Below are 24,156 nucleotides of genomic sequence, written 5' to 3'. Positions count from 1 at the left end.
AGAGACATGGTCTGATTGGCCGAAGTGGGAGCAGGGGATGGCTTTGTACACGTCACAAATGTTTGCATATACATGGTCCAGTACATTGTTTTCTCTCATGGGGCAGGATACCTGTTGGTGATATTTTAGAAACATTTGTTTCAAACGTGCTTGGTTAAAATCACCCTCGAAAATAAAGACTTCCGGGTGAGAGGATTCGCTTGGAGTCCCCCTTTCCTTCGTCTTCTTTGTCGCCAGTGTTGCCTTCAGTCATCTTGGTCAGCAGCGACTGGTGAGCCCGCTGTGCGGGGAACAAAGGAACTAATGCTGATCTGGAAGGCTGAGAAATAGCTTCCGATTAATGATCCAGACGTGATCGTAGGAAATTATTGCACAAACATTCTGAGCAAACAAAGCAATAATGAACGTAAAAATAGCCATTAAAAAAAAAGCGTCCCTCCGGACCTCGTTGAAGACCAAATGTGCCTCTCTTGTCAAAATGAGTTTGACACACCTGTCATAGACACACAGGCGTAAGAACACACACACGCAGGAAGCACTGGCGTACCGGACACCCCAGCGGCCCCTGCAAGGCGGGTGGCCCTCAAGCTCTGGGGGCCGGTGCGCCAGTCATTGATGACTATTTGACAGTAACCCTCCAAAAGTCATTACTAAACCTTTTTAATTTCCATATTTGCTAGGAAGCTAAGTATTTGTTTCTTGGGTTTCAAGAATGTGACTGATTAAAGTGCCTCAGGTCTTGAAAAATAAATAATTGAACGAATTGAAAGTAAGAGGATACTGGTAAACCACTGCTGTGGTCAAGGCTACGACGATGCAAGTGCAATGTGTGGCACTTACTCAGGTGTTCAAAAGCACATATCAGACTGAGAGCCAAATGCTTCTTAGGTAGGCCTAGTTATTTACGAGTTTAAGTTAAGAAAACGATCTCTCTGCACAAGCGACAGTTACAAGTAGTCTTGATTGTGTGTTTCGATCATTGTCACGAGATTAGACTTTTGAACCATACACAAACATTATTACGTTTATGTTCAGTATATCATTCGTATATAGTGAACACAAGTATAAGCAAGTGCAAGCAAATGACCCTGAATGGACACCGACAGAAATTCAAATAAATTCAGCAAGATGTTGAGGCCTTAACTTGACTCTTCTTTAAGTCACCACAGAGAGATAGAGAGAGATAGAGAGACCTGGTTAGCCTACCATTTCAAGTATTCTATTAGGCCTATGAGGTCTAAAAAGGAAGGAAAATACCATCACGAGCATCCATTTCATAGAAAATATACCGACGGACAGACAATAAAAAACAATATCAATTGGAATTACATGGGTCTATTATTGAACTTTTTGTTGAATTTTTATTTTATTTTAATGGGAAGAGACTGTCACTGGCAAACATGATTACAGAGGCAACAACATTATATAGTATCCCCTCCTCGTGGAGAAATGTACATGAGTCAGAACAGTAGGCTAAGTTCTGAGGGGGAGAGGGACTAAATTCATAGGGTGAGACACATGGGCTACTAACAGCTTACTACACAACATACACTCAGTATTACTTTCTTAGCTACAGAATACATTTTTCCCTGGCATATTACATCGTTTATGCAGCAGCATACAAGACATATTTTTTGGACTCGTTGTTGGGCTGTGCTCGCTTGAACAGGAAGGTGGCGCGGCGTTCCTTCTTGTGGACAAACTTTGTCATCAAAGCCTGGCATTCTCTGAATGAAGTCATGCTGGATTGACAGCATGGCCAATGTGTTCAACCTTTCCTGGCCCATGGTTTTGCGTGTGGATGTTTAACCTTTTGAGCTTGGAAAAGAGACCCTTCCAGATGTTTTAAATCCTTAAATCCAGACTTGGACCATACAACCCCCCACAGAATAGCAGACAGGGGAAGAAACATTGTGATAGTGCAGTGTTTGGTTAGAGTCAATGAAGCTGAAGGTGGCACAACTAGTTATGAGTGTAAATGGTGAATAACTTTTTCACACAGGGGCATTGGGTGTTGCAAAACTTTGTTTATGAAATAAATTAAATAAGTACGTACACTACCGGTCAAAAGTTTAAGAACAACTACTCATTCAAGGGTTTTTATTTATTTCTGACTATTTACTACATTGCCGAATAATAGTGAAGACATCAAAACTATGAAATAACACATATGGAATCATGTAGTAACCAAAAATGTGTGAAACAAATCAAAATATATTTTATATTTGAGATTATTCAAATAGCCACTCTTTTCCTTGATGACAGCTTTGCACACTCACCTGGAATACATTTGAAATAACAGGTGTGCCTTCTTAAAAGTTCATTTGTGGAATTTCTTTCCTTCTTAATGCATTTGAGCCAATCAGTTGTGTTGTGACAAGGTAGGGGGGTATACTGAAGATAGCCCTATTTGGTAAAAGACCAAGTCCGTATTATGGCAACAACAGCTCAAATAAGCAAAGAAAAATGACAGTCCATCATTACTTTAAGACATGAAGGTCAGTGAATACGGAACATTTCAAGAACTTTGAAAGTTTCTTCAAGTGCAATCGCAAAAACCATCAAGTGCTACAGTGCCTTGCGAAAGTATTCGGCCCCCTTGAACTTTGCGACCTTTTGCCACATTTCAGGCTTCAAACATAAAGATATAAAACTGTATTTTTTTGTGAAGAATCAACAACAAGTGGGACACAATCATGAAGTGGAACGACATTTATTGGATATTTCAAACTTTTTTAACAAATCAAAAACTGAAAAATTGGGCGTGCAAAATTATTCAGCCCCCTTAAGTTAATACTTTGTAGCACCACCTTTTGCTGCGATTACAGCTGTAAGTCACTTGGGGTATGTCTCTATCAGTTTTGCACATCGAGAGACTGAAATGTTTTTCCATTCCTCCTTGCAAAACAGCTCGAGCTCAGTGAGGTTGGATGGAGAGCATTTGTGAACAGCAGTTTTCAGTTCTTTCCACAGATTCTCGATTGGATTCAGGTCTGGACTTTGACTTGGTCATTCTAACACCTGGATATGTTTATTTTTGAACCATTCCATTGTAGATTTTGCTTTATGTTTTGGATCATTGTCTTGTTGGAAGACAAATCTCCGTCCCAGTCTCAGGTCTTTTGCAGACTCAATCAGGTTTTCTTCCAGAATGGTCCTGTATTTGGCTCCATCCATCTTCCCATCAATTTTAACCATCTTCCCTGTCCCTGCTGAAGAAAAGCAGGCCCAAACCATGATGCTGCCACCACCATGTTTGACAGTGGGGATGTTGTGTTCAGGGTGATGAGCTGTGTTGCTTTTGCTTTTCCCATCTCAGCTGTAGATCTCTGCAGTTCATCCAGAGTGATCATGGGCCTCTTGGCTGCATCTCTGATCAGTCTTCTCCTTGTATGAGCTGAAAGTTTAGAGGGACGGCCAGGTCTTGGTAGATTTGCAGTGGTCTGATACTCCTTCCATTTCAATATTATCGCTTGCACAGTGCTCCTTGGGATGTTTAAAGCTTGGGAAATCTTTTTGTATCCAAATCCGGCTTTAAACTTCTTCACAACAGTATCTCGGACCTGCCTGGTGTGTTCCTTGTTCTTCATGATGCTCTCTGCGCTTTTAACGGACCTCTGAGACTATCACAGTGCAGGTGCATTTATACGGAGACTTGATTAAACACAGGTGGATTGTATTTATCATCATTAGTCATTTAGGTCAACATTGGATCATTCAGAGATCCTCACTGAACTTCTGGAGAGAGTTTGCTGCACTGAAAGTAAAGGGGCTGAATAATTTTGCACGCCCAATTTTTCAGTTTTTGATTTGTTAAAAAAGTTTGAAATATCCAATAAATGTCGTTCCACTTCATGATTGTGTCCCACTTGTTGTTGATTCTTCACAAAAAAATACAGTTTTAAATCTTTATGTTTGAAGCCTGAAATGTGGCAAAAGGTCGCAAAGTTCAAGGGGGCCGAATACTTTCGCAAGGCACTGTATGATGAAACTGGTTCTCAGGAATGAAAGACCCAGAGTTACCTCTGCTGCAGAGGATCAGTTCATTAGAGTTACCAGCCTAAAAATTGCAGCCCAAATAAATGCTTCACAGAGTTCAAGTAAGAGACACATCTCAACATAAACTGTTCAGAGGAGACTACATGTCTTGGGCCAAGAAACACGAGCAATGGACATTAGACCCGTGGAAATTTGTCCAAATTTGAGAGTTTTTCTTCCAACCGCCGTGTCTTTGTGAGATGCAGTGTGGGTGAACGAATGATCTCGAATATGTATTTCCCAACGTAAAGCATGGAGGTGGAGGTGTTATGGTGTGGTGGTGCTTTGCTGGTGACACTGTCTGTGATTTATGTAGAACTCAAGGCACACTTAACCAACATGGCTACCACAGCATCCTGCAGCGATACGCCATCCCTTCTGGTTCGGGCTTATCATTTGTTTATTTCAAATTTTTTATTTCACCTTTATTTAACCAGGTAGGCTAGTTGAGAACAAGTTCTCATTTACAACTGCGACCTGGCCAAGATAAAGCATAGCAGTGTGAACAGACAACAACACAGAGTTACACATGGAGTAAACAATAAACAAGTCAATAACACAGTAGAAAAATAAAAAATAGTCTATATACATTGTGTGCAAAAGGCATGAGGAGGTAGGCGAATAATTACAATTTAGCAGATTAACACGAGTGAAATGATCAAATGGTCATGTGCAGGTAGAGATACTGGTGTGCAAAAGAGCAGAAAAGTAAATAAATAAAAAGTATGGGGATGAGGTAAGTAAATTGGGTGGGCTATTTACCGATGGACTATGTACAGCTGCAGCGATCGGTTAGCTGCCCAGATAGCAGATGTTTAAAGTTGGTGAGGGAGATAAAAGTCTCCAACTTCAGCAATTTTTGCAATTCGTTCCAGTCACAGGCAGCAGAGAACTGGAAGGAAAGGCGGCCAAATGAGGTGTTGGCTTTAGGGATGGTCAGTGAGATACACCTGCTGGAGCGCGTGCTACGGGTGGGTGTTGCCATCGTGACCAGTGAACTGAGATAAGGCGGAGCTTTACCTAGCATGGACTTCTGGATGACCTAGAGCCAGTGGGTCTGGCGACGAATATGCAGTGAGGGCCAGCCGACTAGAGCATACAGGTCGCAGTGGTGGGTGGTATAAGGTGCTTTAGTAACAAAACAGATGGCACTGTGATCCAGTTTGCTGAGTAGAGTATTGGAAGCTATTTTGTAGATGACATCGCCGAAGTCGAGGATCGGTAGGATAGTCAGTTTTACCTGGGTAAGTTTGGCGGCGTGAGTGAAGGAGGCTTTGTTGCGGAATAGAAAGCCGACTCTAGATTTGATTTTAGATTGGAGATGTTTGATATGAGTCTGGAAGGAGAGTTTACAGTCTAGCCAGATACCTAGGTACTTATAGATGTCCACATATTCTAGGTGGACACCATCGGGGGGGTGTTGCTAGTCGGGCGTGCGGGTGCAGGCAGCGAACGGTTGAAAAGCATGTATTTGGTTTTACTAGCGTTTAAGAACAGTTGGAGAACACAGAAGGAGTGTTGTATGGCATTGAAGCTCGTTTGGAGGTTAGATAGCACATTGTCCAAGGACGGGCCAGAAGTATACAGAATGGTGTCGTCTGCGTAGAGGTGGGTCAGGGAATCGCCCGCAGCAAGAGCAACATCATTGATATATACAGAGAAAAGAGTCGGCCCGAAAATTGAACCCTGTGGCACCCCCATAGAGACTGCCAGAGGACCGGTCAACATGCCCTCTGATTTGACACACTGAACTCTGTCTGCAGAGTAGTTGGTGAACCAAGCAAGGCAGTCATTAGAAAAACCGAGGCTACTGAGTCTGCCGATAAGAATATGGTGATTGACAGAGTTGAAAGCCTTGGCCAGGTCGATGAAGACAGCTGCACAGTACTGTCTTTTATCGATGGTGGTTATGATATCGTTTAGTACCTTGAGCGTGGCTGAGGTGCACCCATGACCGGCTCGGAAACCAGATTGCACAGCGGAGAAGGTACGGTGGGATTCAAGATGGTGAGTGATCTTTTTGTTGACTAGGCTTTCGAAGACCTAGGCAGGGCAGGATGGATATAGGTCTGTAGCAGTTTGGGTCCAGGGTGTCTCCCCCTTTGAAGAGGGAGATGACTGCGGCAGCTTTCCAATCCTTGGGTATCTCAGACGATATGAAAGAGAGGTTGAACAGGCTGGTAATAGGGGTTGCGACAATGGCGGCGGATAGTTTCAGAAATAGAGGGTCCAGATTGTCAAGACCAGCTGATTTGTACGGGTCCAGGTTTTGCAGCTCTTTCAGAACATCTGATATCTGGATTTGGGTAAAGGAGAAACTGGGGAGGCGTGGGCGAGTACCTGCGGGGGTGGGGGGGAGCAGTTGGCCGAGGTAGGAGTAGCCAGGAGGAAGGCATGGCCAGCCGTTGAGAAATGCTTGTTGAAGTTATCGATTATCATGGATTTATCAGTGGTGACTGTGTTACCTAGCCTCAATGCAGTGGGCAGCTGGGAGGAGGTGCTCTTGTTCTCCATGGACTTTACAGTCTCCCAGAACCTTTTTGAGTTAGAGCTACAGGATGCAAATTTCTGCTTGAAAAAGCTGGCCTTTGCTTTCCTGACTGACTGCGTGTATTGGTTCCTGACTTCCCTGAACAGTTGCATATCGCGGGGACTATTCGACGCTATTGCAGTCCGCCACAGGATGTTTTTGTGCTGGTCGAGGGCAGTCAGGTCTGGAGTGAACCAAGGGCTATATCTGTTCTTAGTTCTGCCTTTTTTGAACGGAGCATGCTTATCTAAAATGGTGAGGAAGTTACTTTTAAAGAATGACCAGGTATCCTCAACTGACGGGATGAGGTCAATATCCTTCCAGGATACCCGGGCCAGGTCGATTAGAAAGGCCTGCTCGCAGAAGTGTTTTAGGGAGCGTTTGACAGTGATGAGGGGTGGTCGTTTGACTGCGGACCCGTAGCGGATGCAGGCAATGAGGCAGTGATTGCTGAGATCCTGATTGAAGACAGCGGAGGTGTATTTGGAGGGCCAGTTGGTTAGGATAACGTCTATGAGGGTGCCATGGTTTACAGATTTAGGGTTGTACCTGGTGGGTTCCTTGATGATTTTTGTGAGATTGAGGGCATCTAGCTTAGATTGTAGGACTGCCGGGGTGTTAAGCATATCCCAGTTTAGGTCACCTAACAGAACAAACTCTGAAGCTAGATTGGGGGCGATCAATTCACAAATGGTGTCCAGGGCACAGCTGGGAGCTGAGGGGGGTCGGTAGCAGGCGGCAACAGTGAGAGACTTATTTCTGGAGAGAGTAGTTTTTAAAATTAGTAGTTCGAACTGTTTGGGTATGGACCTGGAAAGTATGATATTACGGCAGCAGTAGATGGAACAGGCTAGCCGCCACTAAGCTAACACTCGGGCGACATGGCATTTAAAGTTAGTAGCGTCTGCTCCGACGGAGGTCGGATGAAGGCACAGCGGATGGAGTATTCGTCGGCAGACCAGTCGTGGTGGTGCGGCGGGGCGCCGTGTCGACAGAGAATTTAAGCCAGATGGCGAAAGAGGTATTGTAGAATTTAGTTTGCTAGCCGGGAGATGCGCCTGGGTCACGGCTACCTAGTGCTAGCTTCGTGGCAGTGGCGTTAGCCACTATAGCCAATCGGTAGCAGCGGTGAACCGGTGCCAAGGTCCAGAGTATACAGCAAGGATCCGGTGGAGTATTAGGCCCTAGCCGTGTATGAGTGGGGTTCGGGTGAACAGCTGAGTAGGCCGGGAGGTGGGCCTCAGGGATAGCTTTGATACTGGGTGCCACGGTGTGTGCAAACTAGCTGTGAGCTAGCTAGCTGCAAGCTGTGAGCTAGCTAGCTGCAAGCTAGCCGTGAAGATCAGAAGTAGTGGTCCAGGGATTACGGCAGGAATCCGGCGTTGTTGTGGAGAGACAGTCTGATACTGGTAGACTGGCGAGTATTATCCAGACTAAAAACAGGGCTGGTATCTGTGCAGAAGGTAAAAGCCGCTAGCAGTGGCTAACAATGACTAATAAATAGCTTGTAGCTAATTAGCTGGTTAGCTTCTGGAGGTTCTAGAATGTGTTCTAAAGTTTAAAAAAATAATAATAATAGCGAAAAAGTATCTCATTGGGTGAGGCAGGTTACCGGAAGGTATAATCGAATTAAAAATCGAAAGGAGATTGAAAATAAAGTTGAAATATAAATACGAAAAATACAAAAATACACGAGAACAAAACACAACACGTCTTCACTGCTACGCCATCTTGGATTACAACAGGACAATGACCCAACACACCTCCAGGCTGTGTAAGGGCTATTTTACCAAGAAGGAGAGTGATGGAGTGCTGCATCAGATGACCTGGCCTCCACAATCCCCTGATCTCAACCAAATTGAGATGGTTTGGGATGAGTCAGACAGCAGAGTGAAAGAAAAGCAGCCAACAATTGCTCAGCATATATGGGAACTTCTTCAAGACTGTTGGAAAAGCATTCCAGGTGAAGCTGGTTTAGAGAATGCCAGGAGTGTGCAAAGCTGTCATCAAAACTAAAGAATCACAAATATAAAATATATGAGTAGGTGTCTTAAAACGTTTGACCAGTAGTGTAATTGTTGTGTTATTTGTTCACTCAGGTTCCCTTTATCTAATATTAGGTTTTGGAGAAGATCTGATAACACTCAGTATTAAAAATATGCAAAAATAGAAAAATCAGAAATGGGGAAAATACTTTTCAATGGCACTGTAGCTTGCACTAGCCTACAAAAAAACGTATGCCTGCTCTTTTCCTGCAATCCATCACAAGTATTTGGTGTGTCATCATAGTGGTCAGACTCCCTCAGACTCCCTCCCTGTTGAATGTCAAAACATAGAAAGGTGCCGTAAAGTATGCTTTCTGAATTTAAAAGTAATCTTAGAAATAATCATCTAGTTTTTCAAAGTACCTGTAATTTGATTACAACATTTTTTTGCTGGTAACGTAACAGATTACTGTTACAGTTTTTTTTGTAATCAGTTACAGGTAACGGATTACACGTCATCTGTTTCTCCCCAATAGGAATAGATGGATAGGAAGCGCTGGGACAGGTCATCTGGATACTGGACAGACAATAAATTGGCAGATGCAAACAGAATATAATTTTTAGCGGACAACAGTTCTTGAGGGCTCAAACAAAAAAAAGTGGTTTGAGTTGTGTGGTTGCAATATCAACTGTCCCTTATCTCTGGTATATCTTGCCATGCATCATTCAAGACTACATTTAAATTATGGGCAGAGCAATGGGCATATAATGCAAAATGTCTCAGGAAAGACTGTCTGGGTTGTCAATACTCGGTAAAGAAAACAATATTGCCCGCAACCTGGACCTACAGCCCTTGGTGAAAACATTTACGCACAAAAATGCAAGGTGACGCAGTCGCATACTGTAGCTACTATAGGCCTCTATGTTTAAAAAAAAGCACAGACACAGAGAGGATTTTTTTCTAAGAGAAAAAGAGAGAGAGAGAGAGAAGCAGAAAGAGGACTTCAGAAGACAGGGGAGGCTCTCAAATTTGATTTAATTGAATGTACCTTGATTGCAGCCCATTTGTTTAGGCTATTAGCCAGAGAAAACCTCCTCTTTCTAAATTCTTAGGCTATTTGATGTGTAATTTTTATAACAAGTTTATAAATAGCAGCTAAATAGCAGCTAAACACTGTATACAGCTATAGATAGTAGGCTCGACTGCATAATGAAACAATCCAAGGTAAGCTCGTGTTTTGAGGGTGGACTGATTGCTGATTATTAGACTGGTTTAACACACAACAACTTTCTATCCAAGCTGGGAGAGAGCGTGAGGATGGCTCATGTCATGCAGGTTCAAGTAGGCTGCACAGGGCAGTTGTATATTCAACAAATATCTATTGGTTGCTGATTAGTATGCTGATTAGTATGCTGATTAGTATGCGATTGTATCGAACCACCCAGCATGGCAGCCTTGCAACACTGTGTATAACTTCGTGAAATGTCAGGCTTAACATGTGAAAATGACAACCAAATAGGCCTACAAATAAAGATTTATTCATTAGCTAAAGCAAAGCTATAGGCGACATGCTCTGGCACCACAGAAAGCCTATCATTGCTTTGCATATACACGTTGCAATTTCAGCACCATGGCCAGCAATCGGTAGTCAATTCTTTGTGAGTGGCTGTCTGGATGACTCATTAGATATAGAGGGGGGGGGGCTCTGACCTTGTGGGAGGTGTCCAGAGAAACTGCGTTAAGCCAGTGGCAGGAAGGTGCGAACACACATTAACACCACAAACATACGCCGGCAAGCAGGCAGGCACACACACACCAATCCAAGGCAATCCAATAAACATGCAAATGTACAAGACACACATGGTTGGACACACATTCATACCACTGAAAGTAAACATGCCGGTGAAAATCTGATTTCTTATTCACCCTGAAGATGAAAGCGACATGAGAACGGAGAGGAGCAGCCACACAAATAATATCCATGGCACCTTAATAAGTCATAACTCTACATCCCTTCACTATACAACGTAGGGATGCGAGGAGATAGATATGGCCTGAAGCATACAGCAGGCCTATATCACCATCTCCACTCTGAGGTAAACACATAACAAGAGCCAGACACTCAGATGCTGAAGGGAATGGGGCTAGTAGTGGAAACAGTTCAAATGGGAACAATCATCTCTTCACAGAGAAATGAGGATGTGCCTTTGGATGCTGTAAACCTGGAGTAGAAGTAATCCAAATATGACAAATACATGTAACTGACAAATGCTTTGTGGGCAACAAAAAAAATGACTTGATGCTGCTATAATGCATTATAACACTTTCCATAAGAAAAGCATTATAAAAATCGGTTAAAAGAGTTAAGAGTTAAAACATGCAGGCCTTACCTCTGCGACAGGCACTCCCTCTGGTGGACGGCAGTGCAGCACAATCATGCCTTTAATGGGCACCTCCCTCCCCTGGGGGTCCTGCTCAAAGTTCTTCCTCAGGTCTGGGAGAGAGGAGGGACACAGGGAGACAGGATTAGGGCTGTTGCGGTGGCCGTATTACCGCCACACTGGCAGTGATGAGTCATGACCGCAGTAAAATTCCATGTGACCGTTGAGTCACGATAATCTCCTTTTATGCTCTCTGGACATGCTTTGGCAGTACCCAATTTGCTAACTACCATCGGGTCTAATGGCCTGGTACTCAGGGCTCTATTGTCCCTCTAACCACTCTGAGGTCAATGCAAATACAATAGAAAATCACATCAAACACTTATCCTCAAAACAGTAGTCCTACAGTACTTTTACAACTCACCTCACTGTGTCACGGATCCCTCTGGAACTTTCATTATGCACACCTGGCCCCTATTCCCATTGATTCGTAATTGTATAAGTGTGCCCTTGGTTTACGAGAGTCCTGTCCATTATTGTTACAATGTCCGTTAGTGCGTGTGAGTACTTGTGCTGTGTGTTTTGTCTTTTGTGTCATTGTGGATTGCACAGATGATTACAGGTCTCATCCCGTGTGATAATCATTGTGCGTGTGTGTTATTTCTTCGAGGTACTCCTCACTCTTTTGTTTGGGTTTCTACCCTGTGTTTTGTATAGTGTTTGTTTGGTCTTCGTCCCCGTGCCTTTACACGGCACGCCGTAATTTGTGTGTAATAAAAAGGTAACGATTCATTAAAAACAGCCATACGCATATTAGTGCATATGCACATGCATAGATTCATGAGCTCCAGCCGAATGGAAAAACCTTAAAATGATGATTGTGCCATTTTACAATACACAAAACAAGAGTGATTTAAGATGTCTTTGGCACATAATTGGTCTAGCCTCCAAAATCAAACAAATGTGAGTAATTGCCTTTGAGTGTGGACTGTGTTATTATGCATACTGGATGGACTGGTTACCTTGTGCTACGCTCCAAAATCTATATCCATGAGTCTGTGAGAGAACGTATAGCCCTAGGCGATGCGGTTGGTTCATTGATTGTGCAGGGCAGCATACAGTATTTCTATTACATTTTGAATATGGAATTTTTTAAATGTTAATAATTGATTGTTTGACACATTACCTTTAGCTATACAGAATATCTCACCACCATTTCCTCCTAACATGTTTTCACAACAAAACATATTTCACGAAACTGTTGACAGCCAATCTGCATGAAAGGAATAAAGGAGCGAGAGGAGGAGATGGAAACGTGATGAGATATTCTGTATAGATACTACCTATTACTTGGCTATTTAAAATCAAATAGAAATTCACAAATTCTTTCTCCCTCACTCACTTTCTCTCTTTCTTTCATCTTCCCTCACTCACATCTGCCCCCCCTCTGTTGGTATGGTTCTGCTACTCACAGGCGATGCGTACGGTGGCTTTGCGGCTCTTGGAGGTGCCCAGGTGGCTCCAGGCCACACACAGACACCAGTAGTCCTCAGGGCCATGGAAGTCCTCCACCTGCTGACGGGACACATTGATCATCACTTCCCGGATCTTCAGCCCTGCAGGAACACACAGATTATAATCTCAGATTACCAACACAGTTTACCATCACAGATTACATAATCCGAATATATCCCAGATGATCAGAAACTTGAATCGCTAAAATTATCAAAACAGATTATCACACAACGTAATTTAGAAGACTTGGTGAGACGTAAAAGACTAAATATCCAGGCGATAAGAGATTATCAGTCCCCAACAGATGAAGAGGTGTGCAGAGAGATGAGTGTCTGTCATATTATTATCCACGGATGATTACTCTGAAGCCTGACAAATCTATATAAAGACATTTTCTTATTATCATCATTTTGACTATCACTCAGATACAGTGTCTTGCAAAAGTATTCGTCCCCCTTGGCGTTTTTCCTATTTTGTTGCATTACAACCTGTAATTTAATGGATTTTTATTAGGATTTCATGTAATGGGAATACGCATAATAGTCCAAAAATTCAAAAATCGAGTGGTGTGTGCATATGTATATGTGCATATGTATTCACCCCCTTTGCTATGAAGCCCCTAAATATGATCTGGTGCTACCAATTACCTTCAGTAGTCACATAATTAGTTAAATAAAGTCAATCTGTGTTCAATCTGTGTCACATGATCTGTCACATGATCTCAGTATATACAGTGGGGCAAAAAAGTATTTAGTCAGCCACCAATTGTGCAAGTTCTCCCACTTAAAAAGATGTGAGAGGCCTGTAATTTTCATCATAGGTACACTTCAACTATGACAGACAAAATGATTTAAAAAATCCAGAAAAACACATTGTAGGATTTTTAATGAATTTATTTGCAAATTATGGTGGAAAATAATAATCAAATGACACAAACCCCCCAAAATCCATTTTAATTTCAGGTTGTAAGGCAACAAAATAGGAAAAATGCTAATGGGGTGAATACTTTCACAAACCACTGTAATCTATTTCAGACTGGCAATAGGGAGGACATATGATGATGCCAATGAGATAGGGATTGTTATTGACCCTCTTTTGATTACTCAGTTCTACTAATGCCTTAATACATCTCTGCAGATTATCAAGAGACTAAATGGGAGTAAATGGTTTCAAATGGATATGGTATATTGGAAGTCTGCCACCTGCATTATCCTCACATTATTTCTATGGATACAGTACATTGGAAAAAATGGTTCCAAAACGGTTATTCACAAAAAGGTGCGTTGTGATTCGTCAACACCCCGGTATTGAAAAGACTCAATCTCAATCATATGATGTAAAAACGATCATCATGATGATGTGGCAAGTTACAATTTGCTTTTTGAAAGTTATATATCTTTTCTCTGACAAGCAATCATGCATTTTGGGACTGTATCAACAATGGACAAAAAAAATAAAATAAATAAATAATTCCTAAATACATTTTTTTGAGTCCTTTTAACTTGATGTACAGTGTGTGTACGATTCGCTCTGAACCTCAATTTATTTATGCATATCTCAAGCTGTGATTCAATCCATAATCATGAACAAATATGTGATTGGTATGGAATTGGTTGTTTTATTTTGTAAGTCTCTCCAACAGCGACAGACTGTACATATACAAAAAACTATATGAGACCATATTGGAACATTAATGCATAATAGGGAAGCTCTGCTGGATGGATCATAGAAAGAACAGTCTTCAAAAGGGCCGCTCTCCAAAGGGGAAAGCAGCTCTGTCTATGATAACTTTATTCGCCCTGCCTGCTATATAAAGCTAATTTCACACTGTTCCAAACTTGCCCATCACGGTTGGGGGTTAGTGAGAGTGTGTTTGTGTGTCTGTACACGTGACGTGTGTGTGTTTTCGGCTCCAAGAGTCCTCTCAGCGGGCCACTCCCAGCATGCATTTTGTATTTGTATTTATTATGGATCCCCATTAGCTGCTGCCAAGGCAGGAGCTACTCTTCCTGGGGTACAGCAAAATGAAGGCAGTAATACAATTTAAAAAACATTACAATATATTCACAACAGATTTCACAACACATTAAGTGTGTGCCTTCAGGCCACTACTCTACTATCACATATCTACAACACAAAATCAATATGTACGTGTGCGTATGTTATTGTGTGTGTGTGTATACAGGCACAGACACATGCGTCTCTTCACGGTCCCTGCTGTTCCATAACGTCTATTTTTATCCGTTTTTTTAAATGAAATTTTACTGCTTGCATGAGTTACTTGATGTGGAATGGAGTTCCATGTAGTCATGGCTCTATGTTGTACTGTGCGCCTTACATAGTCTTTCCTGGACTTGGGAACTGTGACATGTCTTGTGGGGTATGCATGGGTGTCCGAGCTGTTTGCCAGTAGTTCAAACAGACACCTCGGTGCATTCAACATGTCAATACCTTTCACAAATACCAGTAGTGATGAAGTCAATCTCTCCTCCACTTTGAGCCAGGAGATTGACATGCATATTATTAATATTAGCTCTCTGTGTATATCCAAGGGCCAGCCGTGCTGTCCTGTTCTGAAGTCCCCCCTTCTGGCACCTGGCCACATGACTGAACAGTAGCCCAGGTGCGACAAAACTAGGGCCTGTAGGACCTGCCTTGTTTATATCGCTGTCAAGAAGGCACAGCAGCGCATTATTATGGACAGACTTTTCCCCATTTTAGCTAGTGTTGTAGTCACCATAACTTGCTCAATTTCCACATTATTCAGTACAATATTTAGTTGAGGTTTAGGGTTTAGTGAACAATTTGTCCCAAATACAATGCTTTTAGTTTTTGAAATATTTAGCACTAACTTATTCCTTGCCACCCATTCTGAAACGATCTGCAGCTGTTTGTTAAGTGTTGCAGTCATTTCAATCGCTGTCGTATTCAAAGCCAGGGACATGTCGTTAGTAAAAATTGAAAAAAGTAAGGGGCCTAGACAGCTTCCCTGGGGAATTCCTGATTCTACCTGGATTATGTTGGAAAGGCTTCCATTAAAGAACAACCTCTGTGTTAGACAGGTAACTCTTTATCCATAATATACATCAGACAGGACCATCAAACAGACAGACAGACAGGACCACAAATGGGTTGAGACTAAATTGAAACTTGCTGTCAGTTGTAGGTCATACCTGTTTGATAGAGATGTGTTTGGGGAGATATTTACTGAGACAGATAAACATAAATATGGAAGTCATAAGACTAGGGTACACAGAGTGCTGCAATCCTGCAGATTTTCATCCTTGACACTGATTTCTACCAGTTAAACCAGGTGTGTCCACACTACAGCCGTTCAGAAGCACCATAGTACCAAGGAGAGACGAAAACCAACACAACTGTGGAACATAAGGGCCTGTGTTGTGCACACCTGTCATAAGATAAGCTGAATAGCCCAGGGGAGCACCATCACCAGAAAAATTACTGTTATAAAGTAGAACATTAAAACGGTAGATCCTTTTCAAGTGCATTTGACATTCGTTAGTCTTGAGATTTCAGTTTGAGCCCCCTCTTGGGTCCATATCAAGGCCTGTGTCTGTCTGTCTGTCTGTCTAAAAGCTTCATATTGATGCCAGTGATTCTGTAATCTCTAGTTTAAGTGCTTACTGACAAGCGACTTAGTTTATGATTTAAATACAATAAGACGTCTAAAGGGGGATTTGTGTTCAGCTATCTTTTAAATCACAATGACTCCCTGTCCATTGGGAGAAGTGCTTCATCTTTATTCACTATGAAGCAATGTAAGACATTGTAGAACTGCGAGTGAATGCTGACTAGGCCATAAAATTGTGTGGTTACGCACTCTGTTTTAGTTAATTTACTTTACTTATGTTTTATCCTGTGTCCCAAAACGGCACCCTATTCCCAACATTGCATTAGTTTTGACCGGGGCTCATAGGGCTATAAAGGGAATTAGGGTGCCATTTGGGATGCAGATCTAGTCAACACGACGCGATTATCATCTTTAATATGCTTTTTGAATTCTGCTTTATTCCGCAGAATAATAGTCAGAACATTCAGAAGTCCACTGTGCGCAGTAGTTTTTCAGACGCACTCTGTGCACTGGTGCTGTGGAGACACATTAAACGTCTGCATGTGCCACAACTAAGGGGCACGTCCATGTTTCTCAGAGAAAATCGATTCTCTCTCAATAGAGAAAAATACAAGGAAAATGTGGTTTGGGTAGATTTCGAACAGCAACATAGATTGTCATTTCTGCAAAGGGGCATAAAGGAGCAATGTGTGTGTGTGTGTGCTGTGCTGTGTGTTTGTCTGTCTGTCGGCCTGTATGTGTATGTGTGTGTGAGTGTGCATCCAAGAATGAATTTGTGGCCCAAACAAGGAAATCCATGACTAATGGTATCAAATAATCCTCCCAAACGAATGTCTTATTGAGTGAGTGCCAGTGTGAGGGGCTGGCTGAAGGGGGAGATGGAGTAAGAGAAAATCAGGAATTCTTACTCTCTCCACACTGTGTGCAGATCAAAAAGCTTAGCCACAGTATCAGTGACCTGGTATTCCACTATGTAACCGTTTTCCCCTCATTTGCTTTCTTTGTGTGCTTCTAAATGGATTTAGTGTGTGTGTCAATCCCAGTACATCTCCATTCCTTTCTTACCTCCCCTCTTTCTGTACATCTCCATCCCTCTCTCCCCTCTTTTCTAGCTTTCCTCTCTTCCTGTACCTCTTTGCCCATGTCTCTCCCTCTCTTTCCTTGTGTCTCAGGTCTTTCCCTGTGGCTCAGGTCTTTCCTTGTGGCTCAGGTCTTTCCCTGTGGCTCAGGTCTTTCCCTGTGGCTCATGACTTTTCTTGTGGCTCAGGTCTTTCGTTGTGGCTTAGGTCTTGCCAATGGCTCTTGACAGAGTGCCACATAGCCTGGTTCCTCTCTAGGTTTCTTCCTAGGTTTTGGCCTTTCTAGGGAGTTTTTCCTAGCCACCGTGCTTCTACACCTGCATTGCTTGCTGTTTGGGGTTTTAGGCTGGGTTTCTGTACAGCACTTTGAGATATCAGCTGATGTACGAAGGGCTATATAAATAAATTTGATTTGATTTGATTTGATGACGCCTTGACAACAGACCCTGAGGAGGAGTAGAGCATCCCTTGTTCTCTCTCCTCCTCTCTCTCCTCCACCCTTGTCTTTTCTTTTCCCTTTACCCTCTCCTTCTAAAGGTGGCATGGATAATGCTGCTCTTTTTCCCTCCCTCTCTCCTTCCCTTCTCCCCCGCTCTCTCCCCTCTGTCACATGGGATGACGCTGGAGAGATGAAGCAGTAAAACATTTAATAAATAACGGACATGGAACGAGACAGGAACAGCGTCAACAAACAGGTAGCACAAACAAAAGACAATTCATGCAGCAGCCAGGAACAGAGCAAGGCAACTGATAAATATAGGGGAGGAAATAAACAGATGATGAGTGAGTACAGGTGAGTCCAATATTGTTGATACGCGTGACGAGGGAAGGCAGGTGTCCGTAATGGATGGAAGGGCAGCCTGGCGCCCTCTTACGCCGGGGGGGGGGGAAGAGCGGGAGCAGACGTGACACGACACCCTCATTCTACCACTCCCCATTCCCTCCATCCTCCTCTCCCCGGCAGTGATCCTGTGCTGTGATCTCTCTCTGGTTCTCTGTGCCATTGTCTGGATTCTGGCTGGGTCTGTGGGGAGGCCCCGCGTGGAGTAGCCCTGCGCCAGCTACACGTGCCTCCTGATCCACCCAGCACAGCTTGGCAGAGCACCGTGTGTGTTTTGTGTGTGAGTATGTGAGTATGTGAGTATGTGTTTGTGTGTTTGTGTGTGTGTGTGTGTGTGTGTGTGTGTGTGTGTGCGTGTGTGCGTGTATGTGTGGTTTAGTGTTTGTGTGTGTGAGTGCTCCGCTCGGCCCTGGATGTCTCTGTCATACTTAGCGTCATGACCAAATGCTATTTCTTCGTAGACACTAGAGATGCTCACGAGGCAGACGCGCACATGGATGTAGACATAGGCGAGGCTTGTTGTCAACGAGGCGTGGTTAGGGGTCGCTGCGACAGGCGGGTAGCTTCAGGGGGAGCGTATGACTCATTTGCTGTTTCTGGACGCTGCTCCAGGGAAACGTTTGTGCGATTTGACATTGGGGGGGATGGTGGTTGGCTGGCTGAGGGCCAGACATGAGACGAACCCTAGCAGACAAGTGGAACATTGGAACATGCTCCCAGCAACATCTTCAGTCTGATCCCAGCTGTGTGTCACACTTCATCCCAGAACCAAAGGGACGCATGCATTAAGGCATGATAATTCAGCCATTTAAAACGCTGGAAGTCACGCGTGTTCATGGTGTCTCCACATTGTCTGATTAACCCACATGTAAATAAGCTTGTGAGTAGTAGTCATACCCCTGTAGGTCAAATACCCTTTTATAAGAAATCTACTAACTTAACATATGGAATTGTTTGGATATTAATAAAATGGACCGTCTAGCTATTTGATGTTGTATTTTAGGACCCCTGTACAGATGCCATATCTTAATTTGATCATTCTGTTGTTGTAGGAATTTTTGCTGCATAGCAGGAAATGCAAACTTGTGTATTTGAGGTTTTAAAATGATTTGTCCTAACGAAAAATGTATTAACAAAAATGTCCATTAATTATAATCCACATAACAATTCACATTTCCTGTTGCTGTAGGATTACTTTCCTGCTTTCCTCACTCAAATTAAGATACGGCATCTGTAGTTAGAAAACAATACGTACAAATTATTACTGCTACTAGTACAGAGAAAAACATTGAAGAACAAACAAATAAAAGGCAAAAAAATATATAAAAAAATAAGTATGTTTTGAAGGGTCTAAAAATGCACCTGAGAGATATAGGAAAGCCATAGAGATAGATAGAGGACTCTAGTGCATAAAAGTCCATTTTAGCATGGGCAGCGCCACTGAAGACTTTCACCATTTTAAACTTGGTGAAATTAGGATTATCTCATTTCATCCGGGTCATCAGGATGGATCAGCGAATGAATTATGCTTGTGAGCAAACATTACATTACTGCAGGGGAAAGTAAATAGCCAACCTTGGCTTTATACCTGTTCAAACAACAAACTCCAGGTGGCAGTACGCACCCTTTCAGTTTGTACACCAACTCATAGTAGTAGTAGAAGAAGAAAATGGACTACTTCAGAATGGAGATGGCCCCATTGGCGCCTCCCGTGCCCTCACAGAGACCATAATGGAACAGATACAAATCATTCTCTATGAGGAAAACTCAGGAAAACTTCAGGGACAATCTTTATGTGGAATAACCCCTATTCTTTTATGTGGAATAACCCCTATTATTTTATGTGTAATAACCCTTATTCTTTTATGTGTAATAACCCTTATTATGTTATGTGGAATAACCCCTATTCTTTTATGTGGAATAAGCCTTATTATTTTATGTGGAATAACCCTTATTCTTTTATGTGGAATAACCCTTATTCTTTTATGTGGAATAACCCCTATTCATCTCCAGTCATTGTTTTACTGCATATTCATTTTGTATGGAGTCGGGACGTCCTTGGGTTGTCAAAGAACAAAACTGACAACAGTGCGTGTTTGTGAGAGTCTGCGTCTTTCAGAATGGAGACATAATAGTTTTGTAGCTCAAACCGTTCTTTTTTTGTGTGTGACAGAAACCACTCGTCTCACAATAACCACTCTACTGCAGCTCCCAGCCATTGCACAGGCCAATGGCCGTCATCGGCGGACTTAGTGTATTGAGACTCCCCAATTGAGATGCCTCCAATGCAAAACGGAAACAGACTTTTATTGATAAAAACGCACTGGAGCAGAAATTGACTTAAACTGCAGGGGGTTATTATAACCCTGTTAAGTCTAAAGTCGCTCTTGCTCCTTTCTCGTTTACTTCTCAATGATATTTTTCTGTCTCTCTGTCTCCGTAGTGGAGTATTACTTCTGCAACTGTGTCTGTATCTCTGTATCTCTGTATCCATATCTCTCATCTTCTCTCTCTCTCTGCTCCTCTTGATGACTGAGTATTCATCCTCTGCCTCGTTCTCTCTCTCTCTCTCTCTCTCTGAGCCCCTGCCTGGTGGGAGGTAGATGATGTCTCTGCAGGTCGACTGTGATCCTCATACAAAATGATGGACCTCCACAGAAACAGAGAGCCCTCTCTCCCTTCCTCTCTCCTCCTGCCTCTCTCTCCCCCCTCTCCTCCTCAAATATCTCTTCAACAAAGACTTTGGGGGAACTGATAGCCTCTCCTCTTGTCCTCTGCTTCCCCTCCCTCCTTATTTTCTTCCCTCCTCTCCCTCTTTGACTATCACTGCCATCTTTCCATCATAGGGAGCAGTGGAACGGATATTCTATCCTTCCCCCTCTCTCTCAATTTTCCATCTCTCTTTATCTCGCCATCTTCATCTGGGTATCAACTGTCTCCCAGTCAAAGATACCGCCAGGGACAAATAACCTCCCTTCTCCTTTCTTTCCTCTCCTTTCATTCTTTCTCTCCATGTCTCTCAACCTACTCAACCATTTCTAGACTCCAATACCAATGTATATCTGGGACCATGGCCTGCAATACACCTGTCTCCATTCCCACATGCAAAGACCCAATTCCAAACCAATGCCTGTCTCCTCTCCATAGGCCCCTTACCCTTTCCTTGCAGATAGATAGATAAGATAGATATCAGCAACATGGTCACTTGTCCTCTTTGTTGACAGCCATTCTTTCAAGTCCCTCCTTATCCAGACATGGGTTTGGAATCAGGCCTAAGAGCTGCACTTTTGGGTTTATTCCTAATGCTTTATGGACCCAATTCTGCTACCTCATCTGAGTACCTTATAATATTTCCAACATAGTTACTCCCTCTCCAAATCCAGTAGGAGTGATCCTCTATAATACCTGAACAGAACTGATACCATTCCTAAAACCTCCTGGGTTAAGTTTATCAGCGTCACAGCATTCTGCTATGGAAGCTCAATCTGGTAAGCAACGATTACACAAGCAATCCTACCAACTTTGCGTCCAAGACTGTTCTGATCTGCAACATCAAAAGACTGAGGGAAACTTGTCGAGGGATAAATGAATGAGAGGAGGAGAAATGTGCTGCCATATGAACATCCTCAGAACTGTAACTTTCATGTTGTTGCTGCGGCATTTTACTCTTTGCACCTTGTTCTTTTCAATCGCCTGTAAACTGAGCTTGAAGTATGTTGTGCTCTCAGTGCATGAAAGCTTAGGGAATATAGAGGAACATGGGATTTCTGGAGAAACATGGAAACAAAGATTTTCCAACACGGAAGTGGAGATTGAACATGGAAGGTACAGCAGAGGAGAGATTGGAACACGGAAAAGGAATGTTCATCTTGGCGATGTTCCATAATCCTTTAATCAGTGGCCTGCTATTATCTCCCTGTGTGTGTCCCTAGATATTTTCTCAGGCACACGTGTGGCGTACACAAGCAGGCGTAAACCCTCTCACACACATATACACTCCTCCCCTCCCCCCACAGACACAATGAAACATTAACCCCACGCCGCAGGAAGAGTTGACAGTGGGTTCAGATTGCAGTCAGACTTGTTCCCTGCGGAGAAGACTTTCACTTTGCTTTTAGGGGAAGTGTTGCAGCGCGACTGTCAACCTCCATCAGACTCACGCTTCATGTTTTCTGTGGCCTGTTTACCTATAAGGTAGAACTGCACGCAGCATCAGGGCCTAGCCTTGATGCTAATCACGCTAGGCATTGTGTTTTTGTTAGCGACAACACAACATCACAGCATCTGCAGGAGGAGGTTAAAACAAAGGGGAAATAAGATGCCACCTACATGCTATTATACACATAACCATGCATACACACACACGCACGTGCAAACGCATACACACACAATCAGGTACGTGCACACACACACACACACACACACACACGTGTACACACACACACACGTGTACACACACACGTACACACAGGCACACACGTGTACACACACACACGTGTACACACACACACACACACACGTACACACACACGTACACATAGGCACACACGCACACACAGGGACACGCACACACAGGGACACGCACACACAGGGACACGCACACACAGGCACACACGGGCACACACGCACACACAGGGACACGCACACACAGGGACACGCACACACAGGGACACACACACAGGGACACGCACACACAGGCACACACGCACACACAGAGACACGCACACACAGGCACACACAGGGCACACACGCACACACAGGGACACACGTACACACAGGCACACACGTACACACAGGCACACACGTAGGCACACACGTACACACAGGCACACACAGGCACACACGTACACACAGGCACACACAGGCACACACGTACACACAGGCACACACAGGCACACACGTACACACAGGCACACACAGGCACACATGTACACACAGGCACACACGTACACACAGGTACACTGCACTGTTGGTTAAGGGCTTGTAAGTAAGCATTTCACGGTAAGGTCTACCTGTTGTATTTGGGGCATGTGACAAATAAAGTTTGATTTGATTTGACACACACGCACGCACACTTCAATGATGTGATCTGTTGGGAATGAACTCTCACTGCACTTATTTTTACTGAATATTCATGTATATTGGTTGGTTTGAACTATTGTGACTATTGTAGCTGGAAACGACAGATTTTTTATGGAATATCTACAGAGGCCCATTATCAGCAACCATCGCTCCTGTGTTCCAATGGCACATTGTGTTAGCTAATCCAAGTTCATCATTTTAAAAGGCTAATTGATAATTAGAAAACCCTGTAGCAAGTATGTTAGCACAGCTGAAAACTGTTGTTCTGATTAAAGAAGCAATAAAACTGGCCTTCTTTAGACTAGAGTATCTGGAGCATCAGCTTTTGTGGGTTTGATTACAGGCTCAAAATGGCCAGAAACAAATAACTTTCTTCTGAAACTCGTCAGTCTATTCTTGTTCTGAGAAATGAAGGCTATTCCATGCGAGAAATTGCCAAGAAAATGAAGATCTCGTACAACGCTGTGTACTACTCCCGTCACAGAACAGATAAGAGTAGCATTCCTGCAATGTTGTTCTGTTGAAATGTTATTTGAGCTCTGAGAAATTAAGCTAATTGATTAATCACTTTATATGTACATACTGTATTCTCAACATAACTCATCCTATATAACTACTGCTGCACATACTGTACCTTGGTCCTACTTAAATATTGTCCATACACACCAAGTATTTATATTCTGGACTGACATTGCTCGTTGTGATATCGCTTGTTCTGATATTAATGAATTTCTTGTTTATTTTTATTTTTTTATTTTTCTGTCTACACTTTCACAGTGCGTTGTATGCAAATATCCGCTCAGACACATCCAAGTGTTTACAGTCCCATGTTTCTTTCAACCAGGCCTCCAGACCCTCACACTCAGCTCTGTCTATTAACCAAGCCTCTGATGCAGCCAGCCAGGCTGCTGTTTTACTGCCCTCTGCATGGCACAGGTGGACTGTTAAGGTTCACACACACACACACACACACACACACACACACACACACACACACACACACACACACAGGCGCAGGTAGGTACGCATACATGCACACGCACACGCAAGCACAGCCACACAAGCACAAATCAGACATATGAGTCCTGATAAGGAGCCAGATGGGGAGGTAA

The 24,156-nt window shown here is 43.2% G+C and overlaps 1 protein-coding gene across 3 annotated transcripts in view; it reads right to left on the bottom strand.

Annotated features, from left to right (window-relative positions):
• Positions 1-24,156, bottom strand: part of LOC112231485 (netrin receptor UNC5D) — a 305,190-nt gene that overhangs the window by 80,652 nt on the left and 200,382 nt on the right. For all 3 annotated transcript variants that reach the window (XM_042311423.1, XM_042311424.1, XM_042311425.1), the window contains exons 3-4: positions 12,408-12,551; positions 10,945-11,048 (exon numbers count right to left, since the gene is read on the bottom strand). In XM_042311423.1, the coding sequence (XP_042167357.1) occupies positions 10,945-11,048; positions 12,408-12,551 (248 nt within the window). The remainder of the gene's footprint in view (positions 1-10,944; positions 11,049-12,407; positions 12,552-24,156) is intronic.

Source organism: Oncorhynchus tshawytscha, linkage group LG33 (assembly GCF_018296145.1).
Source record: "Oncorhynchus tshawytscha isolate Ot180627B linkage group LG33, Otsh_v2.0, whole genome shotgun sequence".
NCBI lineage: Eukaryota > Metazoa > Chordata > Actinopteri > Salmoniformes > Salmonidae > Oncorhynchus > Oncorhynchus tshawytscha.
Note: the sequence above shows the minus strand (reverse complement) of the source record. Positions and strands in the feature narration are given on the sequence as shown.